We start from the raw sequence: 18839 nt of genomic DNA on the forward strand, positions 1-18839 counted from the left end.
CGGCCAAAGACGCTGACCAGTTCCTATGATCGGTATGACTAACGAAGTGGGAGATGCATTAAAATGCCCGTCCATCTACTTTCCACTTATAATTGTAAAACGTAATATATAATTTAGTTTCTTCATAATTTGTAAATAAACATATTTTTTCTGTAAATTATGTGCCCACCCTCTATGAAGAACGCTGGCACTTGGTAATTAATATTCATTTTTAATTACATCAATGACGTCATGTACACTAAAGTGTTAGAATAATGCTACTATGTGGATATACACAGAATTACGACGGTCTTGTTTTGATCAACCGTCCGACTCCGCGGTTTCTGACATTTTGATACCGGAGGGACAATTCAACCCTCCTCCCCGGTCAAGAAAGTGGTATCGCCGAGACGTGAAATCCGGAAGTACAGTGAGTTTTGTAAAATGGCGTCGAAGATAGCCTGACATCAGGAGACCTATCCCGTGACTGTAGATTGTTCCTTTTTACAATATCGGAGAGCGGATTTTAACACTGTAATCCAGGATTTTCCTTCAAAATGAAGCCGAAGATAGATTTTAGCGAATGTTTAAAGGACTCTCCTCGCTTCAGGTAATAGTTGATCGATTCATTTTCAAGAAAGTCAGCTGAATCTTTAAACGTAAACGTAGACAAGTGATGATATCGTGCAGACTACAAGTTGACTGAGTCCCACACATTACCTAGAATTTTTCAAATGTTCGTCTGATTGAAACTTTACTGTGTGTGTGTGTGTGTGTGTGTGTGTGTGTGTGTGTGTGTGTGTGTGTGTGTGTGTGTGTGTGTGTGTGTGTGTGTGTGTGTGTGTGATTTACAGTAATACTGTTCATACGTTCATTATGGTTACGTTGGGGTAGTAGTCGGCGAGGTTAATTCATTGCGATCAAAAGCGATCCGATTAGCAGATTGTGATATAGATCGCCTAATTTAGTTCGGAACTAAGTCAGGTCGTATGTCAGTTACAAAAGTAAGGCACAGGGATAAGTTAATCAAGAAATGCGTCACGTACTTTGAACGAGGTTCACTCATCATCAACTGTGATATGTTGAATCATATACTGATATAGAATTGAGGGGCGTAACCTTTCCTACTGCTATTCGATCTACTGTTACTAACAGTTTTGGATAAAATGAAAAAGGAAACGTCTGTTTTCATATAAACACATAACATTATTGTACATTGTCGAATGAAATACTACGGCATTGCTTTACCAATTTTCAAAACATAACACAGCATTTTGTTGAATTTAATGCAACGTCGAGTTCATTGTAACTGGACATGTACATGTATAGAAATCACAGTGAAACTAAGCATGGATTGGATGTATTAGTGATACATCCATGAACTAAGGTAACTGTAACACCAAACGTTGTCAATAATCAGAGATTAAGTGAATCAATAACAAGTTTTCTTTCTTTGAGTAATCAACTCTTTGGTAATTGTGTGATGATAATGTACATTTGTATTAAGTGAATTGTAGCTCTGTCATAATAAAGACATTTAAATGTACATGTACATGTATGAAGGAATGGACATCAGTACATGTCTACATGTGTATGTAGATTTAGTGAATTAGTACATACTGTTCCAGCTATAGAATTTTCAAGGTTATGATATTACATTGTATGCACACTTGTCAAGGTCAGTTACATGTAGCAACTATTCTGTTTCATTTGATAAACAGTGACAACTGTGTGAAGCTACATGTACTGTTGTTTTATTGTTGATATGTATAAATTATAGCTTATTTTAAGGCTTCTACTACTAGTAGGTGATAATGTCATTCCAGTCATTTCACAGAGTGTCTCCTTCAAATGAAACCATGCAATCAGAAATGATGTAGGTATTGTCAGTGTTTGTACAGTAATTAAAATACTGGTCTTCTTAAACTCTAGAAAATATACTATATTTGTGGTTGTTGTCAAAGTTCCAACTTTCTATTAACCTGGTTTTGAAATCCCACAAAAAATAGAAGACAAAAAAAGAAAAGGTTTTGCATAACTGATTGTCAGAAATTTGGTTTCCTTTTCACTGACTAGTGAATACATGTACATTATACTATAGACTAGTGAATACATGTACATTATACTATAGACTAGTGAATACATGTACATTATACTATAGACTAGTGAATACATGTACATTATACTATAGACTAGTGAATACATGTACATTATACTATAGACTAGTGAATACATGTACATTATACTATAGACTAGTGAATACATGTACATTATACTATAGACTAGTGAATACATGTACATTATACTATAGACTAGTGAATACATGTACATTATACTATAGACTAGTGAATACATGTACATTATACTATAGACTAGTGAATACATGTACATTATACTATAGACTAGTGAATACATGTACATTATACTATAGACTAGTGAATACATGTACATTATACTATAGACTAGTGAATACATGTACATTATACTATAGACTAGTGAATACATGTACATTATACTATAGACTAGTGAATACATGTACATTATACTATAGACTAGTGAATACATGTACATTATACTATAGACTAGTGAATACATGTACATTATACTATAGACTAGTGAATACATGTACATTATACTATAGACTAGTGAATACATGTACATTATACTATAGACTAGTGAATACATGTACATTATACTATAGACTAGTGAATACATGTACATTATACTATAGACTAGTGAATACATGTACATTATACTATAGACTAGTGAATACATGTACATTATACTATAGACTAGTGAATACATGTACATTATACTATAGACTAGTGAATACATGTACATTATACTATAGACTAGTGAATACATGTACATTATACTATAGACTAGTGAATACATGTACATTATACTATAGACTAGTGAATACATGTACATTATACTATAGACTAGTGAATACATGTACATTATACTATAGACTAGTGAATACATGTACATTATACTATAGACTAGTGAATACATGTACATTATACTATAGACTAGTGAATACATGTACATTATACTATAGACTAGTGAATACATGTACATTATACTATAGACTAGTGAATACATGTACATTATACTATAGACTAGTGAATACATGTACATTATACTATAGACTAGTGAATACATGTACATTATACTATAGACTAGTGAATACATGTACATTATACTATAGACTAGTGAATACATGTACATTATACTATAGACTAGTGAATACATGTACATTATACTATAGACTAGTGAATACATGTACATTATACTATAGACTAGTGAATACATGTACATTATACTATAGACTAGTGAATACATGTACATTATACTATAGACTAGTGAATACATGTACATTATACTATAGACTAGTGAATACATGTACATTATACTATAGACTAGTGAATACATGTACATTATACTATAGACTAGTGAATACATGTACATTATACTATAGACTAGTGAATACATGTACATTATACTATAGACTAGTGAATACATGTACATTATACTATAGACTAGTGAATACATGTACATTATACTATAGACTAGTGAATACATGTACATTATACTATAGACTAGTGAATACATGTACATTATACTATAGACTAGTGAATACATGTACATTATACTATAGACTAGTGAATACATGTACATTATACTATAGACTAGTGAATACATGTACATTATACTATAGACTAGTGAATACATGTACATTATACTATAGACTAGTGAATACATGTACATTATACTATAGACTAGTGAATACATGTACATTATACTATAGACTAGTGAATACATGTACATTATACTATAGACTGTATTGTATGTAAGTTATGGTATGTATGTTCTCAATTTCATTAAATTATATTTGCTGGATGTCATTACTTTCCATATATGGTATCTATACAATTGGATTACCAATCTCACGTATCAAAGCAATGTATCAGACATACATACATGCATGGTACACTCTAAATTGATATCCCTGACTCTCTTCATTTAAATTTGTAAACATTTAAACTTCAAGTGGTAGTGAAGTATTTTCTACACGTATGTATGTATGTATGTATGTATGTATGTATGTATGTATGTATGTATGTATGTATGTATGTATGTATGTATGTATGTATGTATGTATGTGTGTGTGTGTGTGTGTGTGTGTGTGTGTGTGTGTGTGTGTGCATGCATGCATGCATGCGTACATGTGTTACATGCCTGTGTGTATGTGTGTGTGCATACATGTGTGTGTGCATACGTATGTATTACAAATATTAATTGGCCTTAGATTGTACACTGTATTGCAAATATTAAATGGCCTTAGATTGTACACTATATTGCAAATATTAGTTGACCAAACTACACCTAAATGTAACAGGTATAAACACAGTTTGTACTCCACTATTAATAAAGACAGTGATGCAAAGATTGGTGAACTGTATCAACTCTTGATTGTGAAAGTCAGAAAGTCAGAAATTGTTGGAAAGTCTATGAGTGATGTCACAGATGTGTGGATTCCATATATCATTGTCATCACAGATAATGAAGACTTTGCTGTCCTTGAATTTCCCCAGCCTATCAGACAGACAGGGAGCCCTGAAAAAAATCTACTAGTACAGCTACACTGGTCGTATCAATGTCAAAGTCCAAAGTTTGATTTGATTGCAACTATTTAAAAATACATTGTGCAAAATTATATTTTTTTTCTTGTTTAAAATGTACCTACAAACTATCCACATGTGGATGGCAAACATAGAATTTAATTGATGTGGCATTATGATGAGTGTCTATGGGGCATTATGGTGAGTGTCTATGGATCATTATGGTGAGTGTCTATGGAGCATTATGGTGAGTGTCTATGGAGTATTATGAGTGTCTATAGGGCATTATGATGAGTGTCTATGGGGTATTATGGTGAGTGTCTATGGAGTATTATGAGTGTCTATAGGGCATTATGATGAGTGTCTATGGGGTATTATGGTGAGTGTCTATGGAGTATTATGAGTGTCTATAGGGCATTATGATGAGTGTCTATGGGGTATTATGGTGAGTGTCTACATGTGGTATTATGATGAGTGTATAATGGGGTATTATGGTGAGTGTCTACGGGGTATTATGGTGAGTGTCTATGGGGTATTATGGTGAGTGTCTATGGGGTATTATGGTGAGTGTCTATGGGGTATTATGGTGAGTGTATAATGGGGCATTATGGTGAGTGTCTATGGGGTATTATGGTGAGTGTCTATGGGGTATTATGGTGAGTGTATAATGGGGCATTATGGTGAGTGTCTATGGGGCATTATGGTGAGTGTCTATGGGGTATTATGGTGAGTGTATAATGGGGTATTATGGTGAGTGTATAATGGGGCATTATGATGAGTGTCTATGGGGTATTATGGTGAGTGTCTATGGGGTATTATGGTGAGTGTCTATGGGATATTATGGTGAGTGTATAATGGGGTATTATGGTGAGTGTCTATGGGGCATTATGATAAGTGTCTACATGTGGTATTATGGTGAGTGTATAATGGGGCATTATGGTGAGTGTATAATGGGGCATTATGGTGAGTGTCTATGGGGTATTATGGTGAGTGTATAATGGGGTATTATGGTGAGTGTATAATGGGGTATTATGGTGAGTGTCTATGGGGTATTATGGTGAGTGTATAATGGGGCATTATGGTGAGTGTCTATGGGGTATTATGATGAGTGTCTATGGGGTATTATGGTGAGTGTATAATGGGGCATTATGGTGAGTGTCTATGGGGTATTATGGTGAGTGTATAATGGGGCATTATGGTGAGTGTCTACATGTGGTATTATGATGAGTGTCTATGGATCATTATGGTGAGTGTATAATGGGGCATTATGGTGAGTGTCTATGGGGTATTATGGTGAGTGTCTATGGGGTATTATGGTGAGTGTATAATGGGGTATTATGGTGAGTGTATAATGGGGTATTATGGTGAGTGTATAATGGGGCATTATGGTGAGTGTCTATGGGGTATTATGGTGAGTGTCTATGGGGTATTATGGTGAGTGTCTATGGGGTATTATGGTGAGTGTATAATGGGGCATTATGGTGAGTGTATAATGGGGCATTATGGTGAGTGTATAATGGGGCATTATGATGAGTGTATAATGGGGCATTATGGTGAGTGTATAATGGGGCATTATGATGAGTGTATAATGGGGCATTATGGTGAGTGTATAATGGGGCATTATGGTGAGTGTATAATGGGGCATTATGGTGAGTGTCTATGGGGTATTATGATGAGTGTCTATGGGGTATTATCGTGAGTGTCTATGGGGTATTATGGTGAGTGTCTATGGGGTATTATGATGAGTGTCTATGGGGTATTATCGTGAGTGTCTATGGGGTATTATGATAAGTGTCTATGGGGCATTATGGTGAGTGTCTACATGTGGTATTATGGTGAGTGTCTAGTATACAGTGTATGTGAGTGTTACAAGGCTAACACTAACACATCACTAGTATACATGTATGTGAGTGTTACAAGGCTAACACTAACACATCACTAGTATACAGTGTATGTGAGTGTTACAAGGCTAACACTAACACATCACTAGTATACAGTGTATGTGAGTGTTACAAGGCTAACACTAACACATCACTAGTATACAGTGTATGTGAGTGTTACAAGGCTAACACTAACACATCACTAGTATACAGTGTATGTGAGTGTTACAAGGCTAACACTAACACATCACTAGTATACAGTGTATGTGAGTGTTACAAGGCTAACACTAACACATCACTAGTATACAGTGTATGTGAGTGTTACAAGGCTAACACTAACACATCACTAGTATACAGTGTATGTGAGTGTTACAAGGCTAACACTAACACATCACTAGTATACAGTGTATGTGAGTGTTACAAGGCTAACACTAACACATCACTAGTATACAGTGTATGTGAGTGTTACAAGGCTAACACTAACACATCACTAGTATACAGTGTATGTGAGTGTTACAAGGCTAACACTAACACATCACTAGTATACAGTGTATGTGAGTGTTACAAGGCTAACACTAACACATCACTAGTATACAGTGTATGTGAGTGTTACAAGGCTAACACTAACACATCACTAGTATACAGTGTATGTGAGTGTTACAAGGCTAACACTAACACATCACTAGTATACAGTGTATGTGAGTGTTACAAGGCTAACACTAACACATCACTAGTATACAGTGTATGTGAGTGTTACAAGGCTAACACTAACACATCACTAGTATACAGTGTATGTGAGTGTTACAAGGCTAACACTAACACATCACTAGTATACAGTGTATGTGAGTGTTACAAGGCTAACACTAACACATCACTAGTATACAGTGTACATGTATGTTAGAAATTACAGAAATTAGTGCTTATACTATCCAGTACATGTATACAAATTGTATGTAGCTCTGTGTAGTACATACATGTACATTATCAGGAACCGAAATAATGAAAAAAATTCGCTTGTCCACTGGGCAAGTAGAAAACAAAAAGTACTTGCCCAAATCAAAAAGTGCTTGCCAATTCCAAATAGTGGGGTATTTTTTTGTGGCTTACAAATGCACTGTTGTGATTGATTGGGCTTTCTTTTGTTTATTATCAAAAAATGTCACTTTGAAAGTTTCTGTGGGTACTGAAAAGCTCTCTCCACAATAAACAGGAGTCCTAGATAATATGGCCTAATTGATATTCATACTATAGCATAGCATACAATTTTTTGTTCACCTGTAAAAAGTAGTTGTTAAAATAATGACAAGTTTTTCAGCACTTTCATAAGCTATCAATATAAAAATGAACATTTATTTCAACACATAAAAAACCTTTCTAAGTATTTCCTTTTGCACCATGTCAATATATTTTCTTTCCTTCCTCATCCACACCAACTATTTTTCACCCACAAAATTTAGTTGATTCAAACACCCAAAACTTGAAAAATCATGTTGTAATTTACTATTGATGAACAATATTCAATGAGTCACTGGTCATTCCAGATATGTTTTCTTGATAGAGTAAACCAAGTATGTCAAGGACAGCTGGTCCAGATTGTTTTGAAAAGTGATCAGTCAAGAAAGACATCTTCTCAATATTGTTACAACGTTATAATTTTCCAGACTTGTTGGCACCTTGATTATAGAATGTATCCAAAATCCTATCAGACATGGGTAGTGTCTGATAAGTACAGCATGAACACAGGCAAAAACACATCCCTGATCAATAATCATACCAAATTCTCCTTGCCCTTGGACAAGCACTTTTCAAAACAACTTGCCCAAGCCTTCACATCACTTGCCTGGAGCAAGTAAAAGGCCATTATTTTGAGCCCTGATTATATATGTTAACACCAAGTGAAGACTATAACATTAGGCAGACACTATTAATACATTGTATAATATTATAGTATAAAAGGTTAGCAAATCAGATAGGGATACTTGAACTGTACACTATAGATAGATGGTTTGTAAGTTAGAATGTCCATAATGACCCTTAAATAGACACCAGCATCTACAGTGTACATCAAGATATTGAATACTTCTATTATTAGAGTCCATTTTGTTATCCAAACAATGGCGGTCCATTAGTGCACTCTGATAAAATATTATTTCTACTGTACGACTGAGAGATACCAAAGTTCTGTCAAGTATTATGCCACTGTGTACATTACATTGTATATTCTTGAAGTGACTATATTTTGAACGGACTCCAGTGACTGATATTCTTGACATTCAAGATGGTATTTGTGAATGGAAGATGATATGCAGTGTCCTCTCAGTCAATTGATCAGTATCTACTGACAGGCTAACATACTACAGATTTTCAGATTTTTGGTCAAAAAACTTACTCAAAAACCATTGGGCAGATCATTCTGAAATTGGTGGGAACATTCTTAGGGGTGTTTAAGCATTCAAAAATGTTTGCAAATGTGCCTAGCAACAAGGCCACACCCTTAGCAACAGCCAAACGGTGAGGTATTTCACAAAGATAACCACTGGGATTAAAACAATAAGCATTCAAAAAATGTATGCAAATATGCCTAGCAACAAGACCATGCCCATAGCAACAGCCAAGCAGTGATTGGGAAGTCAACGCGCCCCGCGCCATAGTCACATTTAATTGAAAATTGCCACATTGAAATCGACTTCTTGGCGTCTGTCTGTCTGTCTGTCTGTCTGTCTGTCTGTCTGTCTGTCTGTCTGTCTGTCTGTCTGTGTGTGTGTGTGTGTGTGTGTGTGTGTGTGTGTGTGTGTGTGTGTGTGTGTGTGTGTGTGTGTGTGTGTGTGTGTGTGTGTGTGTGTGTGTATGTGTGTGTGTTAAAGTAAAAAACCGCTGAACCGATTGCCATGATATTTGGTGGGTCCATTACCTTGGGTGTCTCGTTGGAAATTGTTCAAATCAAAATGTTCTTACCACCGGTTTGTGATTTAGGTAAAAAAATGTGATTTTTGATCCAAAAACTTAAACTCAAAAACTACTAGGCAGATGGGCTGAAATTTGGGTGAAACATTTTTCAGGGTGTTTTTACTAAGAATTGTTCATGATATGATGGTCCCATCAGTAATATGCAAATTAGGGCTAAAATTGTGTTTTTTTGGTCAAAAATGTATAACTTTCAAAAACCACTTAGCAGATTGGGCTGAAGTTTAATGGGAATGCATTTAGGGATGTATGGACAAAGAAATATTAAGCATACAATGATTCCATGAGTGATAGGCAAATTGGGTGTGATTCAGCTGATTTTCTTCAAAACATGTTGACAAAATTGACCCTTACAACCATGACCATGCCCTTAGCAACAGCCAGAACTTAAAAACTACTAGGCAGATTGGGCAGAAATTAGGGTGAAACATTCTTCAGGGTGTTATTAATAAGATTGTTCATAACATGATGAGCCCATCAGTGATATACAAATTAGGGCTAAAAATGTGTCTTTTTGGTCAAAAGTCTTTAATTCCAAAACTACTGAGCAGATTGGACTGAATTTTGACGGAGGTGCATCTAGAGATGTATAGATGAAGAAATATTAAGTATATAATGATCTCATCAGTGATATGGAATTTAGGTGTAAAAATGTGAATTTTGGTCAAAAACTTATATCCTAAAATGTACTAAGTGAAGGAGTCTGAAATTTAGTGAGATGTTTTTAGAAGTGTTATTCTATATCATTGCTTTTCCTCAAAAATCTTCAACTGTGAAATTACCCAGTACATGTAGATTGAACTTAACTTTGTTGAGAATGTGTAGATTTGTCCTCATTAATAGCTGACACAGTGAGAACAGTACATTGTTAATTAGCTATAATGTTTACTTTACTATTTCCTCTGGTGGTAAGGGATCGGTCAGTTTCTTCGGCCTGGGGGGGGGGGGGGGTGGATTGGTAGGGGGTCACCCTGTTTTTGAAACTGGCAGTACAATAGGGAGGGGGGGGGGGGGTCATGTTGTTTTGAACATTGTGGATGGGGGGGGGGATCATTGTTTTTTAAATTGTGAATGAAGAAAAAATCCTTTCTACAATGGCATATAGCCTTGTCTGAAATGTGGTACATGTCAATATTTGTTCTTGTCCCTGTTTCTTACATGAATTCTTTAAAGTGGCCATATGGATGAGGATTGGGTATTTATTTTGGATTTTTAATTTATAAAACAATTTTATCATGGCTTCCTGCTTGGAAAATCAATGTGAAACAGCACATTTCAAGTCCTTGTTTGTAACTCAATAAATTGCGAAAGCTTAATAAACGTGTAAAATCTTTGTTATTGTACGTACAATAACAAACTTTTTAGGTATGTTTCAGCTTTTTGCAAAGTATTGAGTTACAAACAAAGACTTGGCATATGTTGTTTCACATTGATTTTCCATGTAGGAAGCCATGATAAAATTGTTTTATAAATTAAAAATCCAAAATAAATACCCAATCCTCATCCATATGGCCACTTTAATATTACTTATTAGTTCAAACATCACCATACATATACATATACATGTATTACCTAGTTACCACACTAGTTACAGAACATGTCATGTAAAAGCTTGGCTGTTTCACAATCAATGCTTCACTTAAGTTATATTGCACTTTGGGACAAAAGTGAACTTGAAGGTTTCGTAATGGTAATTTTCATAGATAGTTTATAAAAGAAGTTAATCTAAAATGTTCCCTACTCGTCACTATGAACTTGTCAGAAGGGATTAATACACTTTCTATTTGGACACTACATGTTATTGACACTACAAATCACCACATCTCATCAGATTCCAGTTTCTATTATACTCTAGGTATGACCACCTAATGTTCTCTAACATACCGGTGACTTTATTATACATATATTAATGCCCCTATACTAATGTTACGTGTCCATTTTATATGATATAGGAAACTCATTTTAAACGTACATTTACGTTAGCTTTTCGAAGCTTGGAAATATTACCTCAAAGGTTATGAAAAACCTAAACATTGCCTTAGTATCTCAAGCAAAAAACTCCAGATCTGCCAGGGGGAAAACCCCAATGACTCCCTCACCCCAGAGGTCACTCATGCATTCCTAAGGACCCCCGATAAGAGATGTACATATTCCCTTCTCAAGCTTTCCCCCTACCTTTCACTGTCAAGATGCTATTAAACTCCTTTTCAAATATATTTACCCTGTGTAGTCAAGAATTATAATTATGATAGTGCTAACCCGGGATCTTATAAAGTAGATGCAAGACAGTCAAGCAGTCCACACTGAGTCACGATCAAAAAATACCTGTCATGTGAATATTATATATATGGGGGGGGGGGGGGGGGGGGTTGTGTCATCATGTTTTAGAATTAAGTGATGGGGGGGGGGGGGGGGGTCAGCCTGTTTTGGGTTTTACAGATAGGGGGGATCAGTGACTTTTTGTCGGCCCGATTTAAGAATCCCCCCCCCCGGCTGGAGAAACTAACCGGTCCCTAAAGTGTGTAGCATGGCCAGTTTGGTTTATGACTTGATTATGTACTATGTTGTAAGACAGCTGTTTCATCACCTACCCATATAAACTGAATGTAGCTGGTGTTTAAAATATTACAATAAGACAACCAAGAAAGTTAAACCTGTTACATTGGTATGACTTGGTTCCAAATTGATTTTAAAAATATGCATGAAAATTAAACTGCGCATAATCACCGTGATCTCCCAAAGCATGAAAATAAGACAGTGTAATTATTTGCCTGTATACAGTATGTTTAGTGGCAACATATATGTACATGTACAATGTAATGCTATAACCAGACTGTTTTGTTTCACCTGTTAGGGCATCATTAGAGCAGTCAGAGCATTCAATCAATGAGTTGGAAGGAAAACTAGAAAAGGTATAGTATGCCATTTATTTTCTTAGTACATGTACTATACATGTAGTATGTTGACATTTCCAGGTTGTGTCTTGATGCATGTAACCATGGTAACATGAAATTTGATGGCCAGGAACTTAAAAATCAAAGTATATAATTTTAAGTCTGGTTCATAAGGTTTATGCAGAAACAGTTCATTTGTACAGAATGTAATCTGTAATATCTGCAGTGTATTCAGACTAGATCATTGATTATCCCAGATAAAACCATGATTGCAGATAAATTGAAATATTCTCAGTGAACATCTATGGGACTCTGTCATATAAAAACTGAGCGAATGAACAAGGTGTCTGAAAATTCTTGTCTTTTCTAAAACTTCAGTCTCACACAAGAGACCTTCAGGGATCTAAGAATGAAAAAATGCAATGGAACCAACCAATGATAAAAAATGTAAAATACTAAAACTGGTATGGAACATTCCAACAATCTAAACTGAGGAGAAGATTGATATAATTTTGACCTGTGGATCTTGTGCCACTTTAAGGAGTTGGTATTTATTTAGTCCTCGCTGGACGTAGTCCGGACAGGGACTTATGGATTGGGTTCCTTCTGTCCTTGCGTCCGTCCGTGCATCCGTCCGTCCAGAGCTGTTTCTTGGAGATGCCTTGACCAATTTTTTAAAACATGGTACAGGGGCAACATACTATGGCATACATATGCACGTCAATTTATTTTATGATACAATCCAATATGGCTGCCTAGCAGCCATTCTGTTTGCGAATTTTCCCTGTCCAAAGCCATAACTCAGACATGCTTGAACAGATCTCATTCAAAGTTGGTATTAGGACAGTGTTCTATGACATATATGTGCGTATTCATTGTTGTTGTGATACGATCCAATATGGCTGCCTGGCAGCCATTTTGTTTGCGAATTTTCCCTGTCTAAAGCCATCACTCAGACATGCTTGAACAGATCTCATTCAAAGTTGGTATTAGGACAGTGTTCTATGACATACATGTGCATATTCATTGTTGTTGTGATACGATCCAATATGGCTGCCTGGCAGCCATTTTGTTTCCGAATTTTCCATGTCCAAAGCCATAACTCAGACATGCTTGAACAGATCTCATTCAAAGTTGGTATTAGCACAGTGTTCTATGACATACATGTGCGTATCCATTTTTTGACATAATACAGTCCGACATGGCTGCCGGGCAGCGATTTTGTTGGCGCAGTTTTCATGTCCAAAGCCATAACTCAGACATGCTTGAACAGAGTAGTGATATCAAAAACAACCATATGAGGCCAAACAACATTAACCAGGTTTGAAAATGACAACATAAACTGCCAGTTCCTTAAAACCCAATCATAGCGGGGACTATGTCATTTTCAATGACTTGTTTATTTATGTGCATGTCTTCATTGATATGCTTGCATTTTTTGTTTGTAGCTGATAAAAATGTGCAATGGAATGGTTGATGCCGGCAAAGTCTACTCATCATCTATTGGGTAAGTTTTCTTGCTCCATGTTTCCATAGCAACTGACCATCTATTTGGCAAAATGCCCAGTGCAACTGATATTACAAACTCCATACATACATACATACATACATACATGCAGATACACTTACACTGAGACCTTTGACAAGATGTTATAGTACTCACACATATTCAACTCTATATATATAGTATTATTCTGTATTACAAGGTGTTCACGTTTCTACTCCCCAATGGACACCACCCGGAGGAGACTTATACTTAGGTTCCATCCAACTGTCCATCAGTCCATGCATGCTTGTTTGCATACTATGTTAGAGATATGCACGTCACTTTGTTTAACAACCGAATCAAATATGGCCAGATGGCAGCCATATTTGTTAAATTTCACATTATGCATTATAACTTTGGAGGTACAATACGTAGTGACTCCATTCAATTGTCTACACCCATGTTATCAAATATGAAATTTCTTTTTTGACCTTGATCTTTGACCTTGGAAGTTTTCTTCAAGGTGAATTAAATAGGCAAAATTGGACAGTCTTCATAGCTTTTTTAATCAAACATTTCAAGTGACGATGATATTGTAATCATGATTGGGTTTCACTATGTGAGGCATATACAATTTGAGTATCCATCAATGGAAAGCTTTCTGAGACCTTGACCTTTGACCTTGAAGATTTTCATGTCAAAATAAGTGAAGTAAATCTTCCTACAATAATGCAATTCACAAAGACTCCATTTACATGTCTGTACAAAATGTAGACAAAATTAATGTAATCTTTTCTTTTAATACCTTGACCTTTGACTTTGACCTCGGCCATGTTTGAGGTCAAATAACAAATTAGTCATCTTGAAAGACACAGGTGTATGCATTCACATTTTTAGAAATATGTTGCTCTTCAGACAGACTCTTCACCATAACCTTTGTTTTCAAGGTCAAATTTAAATATATGTACAATAACTTTGCCATACAACAAATCTGTTGGGGTCTATGTCGTGTGTGAAGGCTTGTTTTCTTTGGATAATAATTGAAGAATGCTGTCTGATTACAGAACATTGTGTACATCTAATATCAATGTATAGCTATTGTATGTTATGTTATCAATCCATAGATACATCTAATATCAATGTATAGCTATTGTATGTTATGTTATCAATCCATAGATACATCTAATAGCTATTGTATGTTATGTTATCAATCCATAGATACATCTAATAGCTATTGTATGTTATGTTATCAATCCATAGATACATCTAATAGCTATTGTATGTTATGTTATCAATCCATAGATACATCTAATAGCTATTGTATGTTATGTTATCAATCCATAGATACATCTAATAGCTATTGTATGTTATATTATCAATCCATAGATACATCTAATAGCTATTGTATGTTATGTTATCAATCCATAGATACATCTAATAGCTATTGTATGTTATATTATGTTATCAATCCATAGATACATCTAATAGCTATTGTATGTTATGTTATCAATCCATAGATACATCTAATAGCTATTGTATGTTATGTTATGTTATGAATCCATAGATACATCTAATAGCTATTGTATGTTATATTATCAATCCATAGATACATCTAATAGCTATTGTATGTTATGTTATCAATCCATAGATACATCTAATAGCTATTGTATGTTATATTATCAATCCATAGATACATCTAATAGCTATTGTATGTTATGTTATCAATTCATAGATACATCAAATAGCAATTGTATGTTATGTTATGTTATCAATCCATAGATACATCTAATAGCTATTGTATGTTATGTTATCAATTCATAGATACATCAAATAGCTATTGTATGTTATATTATGTTATCAATCCATAGATACATCAAATAGCTATTGTATGTTATGTTATGTTATCAATCCATAGATACATCTAATAGCAATTGTATGTTATGTTATGAATCCATAGATACATCAAATAGCTATTGTATGTTATATTATCAATCCATAGATACATCTAATAGCTATTGTATGTTATGTTATCAATCCATAGATACATCTAATAGCTATTGTATGTTATGTTATCAATCCATAGATACATCTAATAGCTATTGTATGTTATATTATGTTATCAATCCATAGATACATCTAATAGCAATTGTATGTTATATTATCAATCCATAGATACATCTAATAGCTATTGTATGTTATGTTATCAATCCATAGATACATCTAATAGATATTGTATGTTATGTTATCAATCCATAGATACATCTAATAGCTATTGTATGTTATGTTATCAATCCATAGATACATCTAATAGCTATTGTATGTTATGTTATGTTATCAATCCATAGATACATCTAATAGCTATTGTATGTTATATTATCAATCCATAGATACATCTAATAGCTATTGTATGTTATGTTATCAATCCATAGATACATCTAATAGCTATTGTATGTTATGTTATCAATCCATAGATACATCTAATAGCTATTGTATGTTATGTTATCAATCCATAGATACATCTAATAGCTATTGTATGTTATGTTATCAATCCATAGATACATCTAATAGCTATTGTATGTTATGTTAATATCAATCCACAGATACATCTAATAGCTATTGTATGTTATGTTATCAATCCATAGATACATCTAATAGCTATTGTATGTTATGTTAATATCAATCCACAGATACTTTGTCAATGGAATCAAGGATCTGAAGAACCACTTCAAAGATGATGATCTTGTTAAGGTGAGTACACCCTTGCCACTTAACTAATCTCAATCTGGAAGTTGTGTAGGAGAGGGAAAGTTTTGGATTTCATTTGTCTATTTTGTCAATTTATACATTAGACATCATTAGTAATGTTTTAATTTGGTGTATATTGTGTGTGTGTGTGTGTGTGTGTGTGTGTGTGTGTGTGTGTGTGTGTGTGTGAGTGTGTGTGTGTGTGTTTGTTTGTGTGTGTGTGTGTGAGAGTGTGTGTATTATATCTCTAGCTTAGTGTCCTGTCTACAATATCTATCTCTCTATCTTAGTGTCCTGTCTACAATATCTATCTCTCTAGCTTAGTGTCATATCTACAATATCTATCTCTCTAGTGAGTGCACGTTGTCCCCAGTGAATGAGACATATCACATACAAATTGGTTAACAGTGCCACTTCTTGAATGTTTAAAATGCCTATTGCAAATTCTAGAATAACGTATTATAAATAACTGTCCTGCATAAATTATGTATATGTACACATTGAAAATCTGAATTCTAGAATTATGTATTTGTTAATACCTGTACTGAATCTGTATACATTCCAAATCTGAATTCTAGAATAACATATTTATTATTATATTAATACATGTACTGCATCTGTATACATTCGAAATCTGAATTCTAGAATAATTTATTTATTAATACATGTACTGAATTTGTATACAAATGTTGAGGAAACGTGACTCAAATGTGATTATGAATCTGATATTAAATATTTTTAGTATGATGAAATTTTCATTATTTATTTTTACAGGATTCGATTGGAAGATTTGCCGGTTCTTTGACAGAAATGCAGAATTATCATGCTGTAAGTAAAACTTTGTGTTATGAATTGTGCACCATAGACATGGACACAAGTATGAGTAGATTGTAAATCATTCTAAGAGATAAAGAAGACACCTAGCTGTGTACTTTAGTCTACTTTGAAGTATTGGTACTAGCCCAGTTGGACTTGGTTCCATTCTTACACACAATGACTAGAATGATGAAGAGTCTATATAAGTTGCCCTTGCTAGTAGATCTCTGACACCAGTGGAGTAGATTGATCTGACATTTGGTGCACGTATTCTTAGTCAGAGAATTGTTCATAGCACACATACACAGGGACACACAGAGATAAAAGCATGACAGAACACTCCCTTAAGGGAGGTAAAAATGGATTATCACATCTTTTTTTCAAACTGGTACAGGGGCAACATACTATGGCAAACATATGCATGTCAATTTGTTTCATGATACATTCCAATATGGCCGCCTAGCAGCCATTTGTTTTTGAATTTTCCATGTCCAAAGCCATAACTCAGACATGCTTGAACAGATCTCATTCAAAGTTGGTATTAGGACAGTGTTCTATGACATACATGTGCATGTTCATTGTTGTCGTGATACAATCCAATATGGCCACCTAGCAGCCATTTTGTTTGCGAATTTTCTATGTCCAAAGCCATAACTCAGACATGCTTTAACAGATCTCATTCAAAGCTGGTTACAGTGTTCTATGACATACATGTGCATATCCATTTTTGTCTTGATACAATCCGATATGGCTGCCTGGCAGCAATTTTGTTGGTGCAGTTTTCATGTCCAAAGCCATAACTCAGACATGCTTGAACAGATTACACCCCATCAAGAAATATCAAGAAAATGACAACATAAACTGCCAGTTCCTTAAAACCCCAATCATAGCGGGGACTGTGTCATTCTCTATGACTCGTTATACATGTCTGTTGACCTGACTTGAGCATGATCGGATTTATGATGAACATACAACAAACGCATTTCTTGTTTCAGCCAGTTAGCTTTGCCTGATTAGCAATTAATTAAGTCTCTAGTCATGTACACATAGCCAGCTGTACATGTATGTGTAAAGTATGATGGTTATAGCTACATGGACACTGTACTTTCTCAGTTAGCCCGAGTCTTTACACTTCAACATTTCAGTTGAGGTCAGTATATATGTTTGCCTTAAAGCTTAGGCATGTGATTCAATACCATGTACATGTATTTGCACAAATACCATCTTGTCTGTGGGTTGTTCAGGACCACTATTTTGTATAGCTCTACTAGAAAACTGTTCCATCTTAATCCAAACCTTGAGAGATAGATAAAGCCTAGAAGCTGCATTGTATTTGACATAGGATAATTGATAGGTCTTACTTTCTCATATTGTCTACATGTTTTTATTTTCAGATCTTGTTTGATCAGACACACAGAGCAGTCAGCAAAACCTTGAATGTATTTGTCAA

General features: G+C 34.7%; 1 protein-coding gene across 3 annotated transcripts in view; it reads left to right on the forward strand.

Annotated features, from left to right (window-relative positions):
• The first annotated feature begins 430 nt into the window (after window positions 1-430).
• Window positions 431-18839, forward strand: part of LOC144451331 (arf-GAP with coiled-coil, ANK repeat and PH domain-containing protein 2-like) — a 93766-nt gene continuing 75357 nt past the window's right edge. For all 3 annotated transcript variants that reach the window (XM_078142137.1, XM_078142138.1, XM_078142139.1), the window contains exons 1-6: window positions 431-589; window positions 12303-12360; window positions 13791-13849; window positions 16516-16576; window positions 17348-17401; window positions 18784-18839. The exon at window positions 18784-18839 is cut by the window's right edge and continues 3 nt beyond it. In XM_078142137.1, the coding sequence (XP_077998263.1) occupies window positions 537-589; window positions 12303-12360; window positions 13791-13849; window positions 16516-16576; window positions 17348-17401; window positions 18784-18839 (341 nt within the window). In that variant the 5' untranslated portion in view covers window positions 431-536. The remainder of the gene's footprint in view (window positions 590-12302; window positions 12361-13790; window positions 13850-16515; window positions 16577-17347; window positions 17402-18783) is intronic.

The sequence above is a fragment of the Glandiceps talaboti genome, chromosome 21 (genome assembly GCF_964340395.1).
Source record: "Glandiceps talaboti chromosome 21, keGlaTala1.1, whole genome shotgun sequence".
In the NCBI taxonomy this organism is placed as follows: domain Eukaryota; kingdom Metazoa; phylum Hemichordata; class Enteropneusta; family Spengelidae; genus Glandiceps; species Glandiceps talaboti.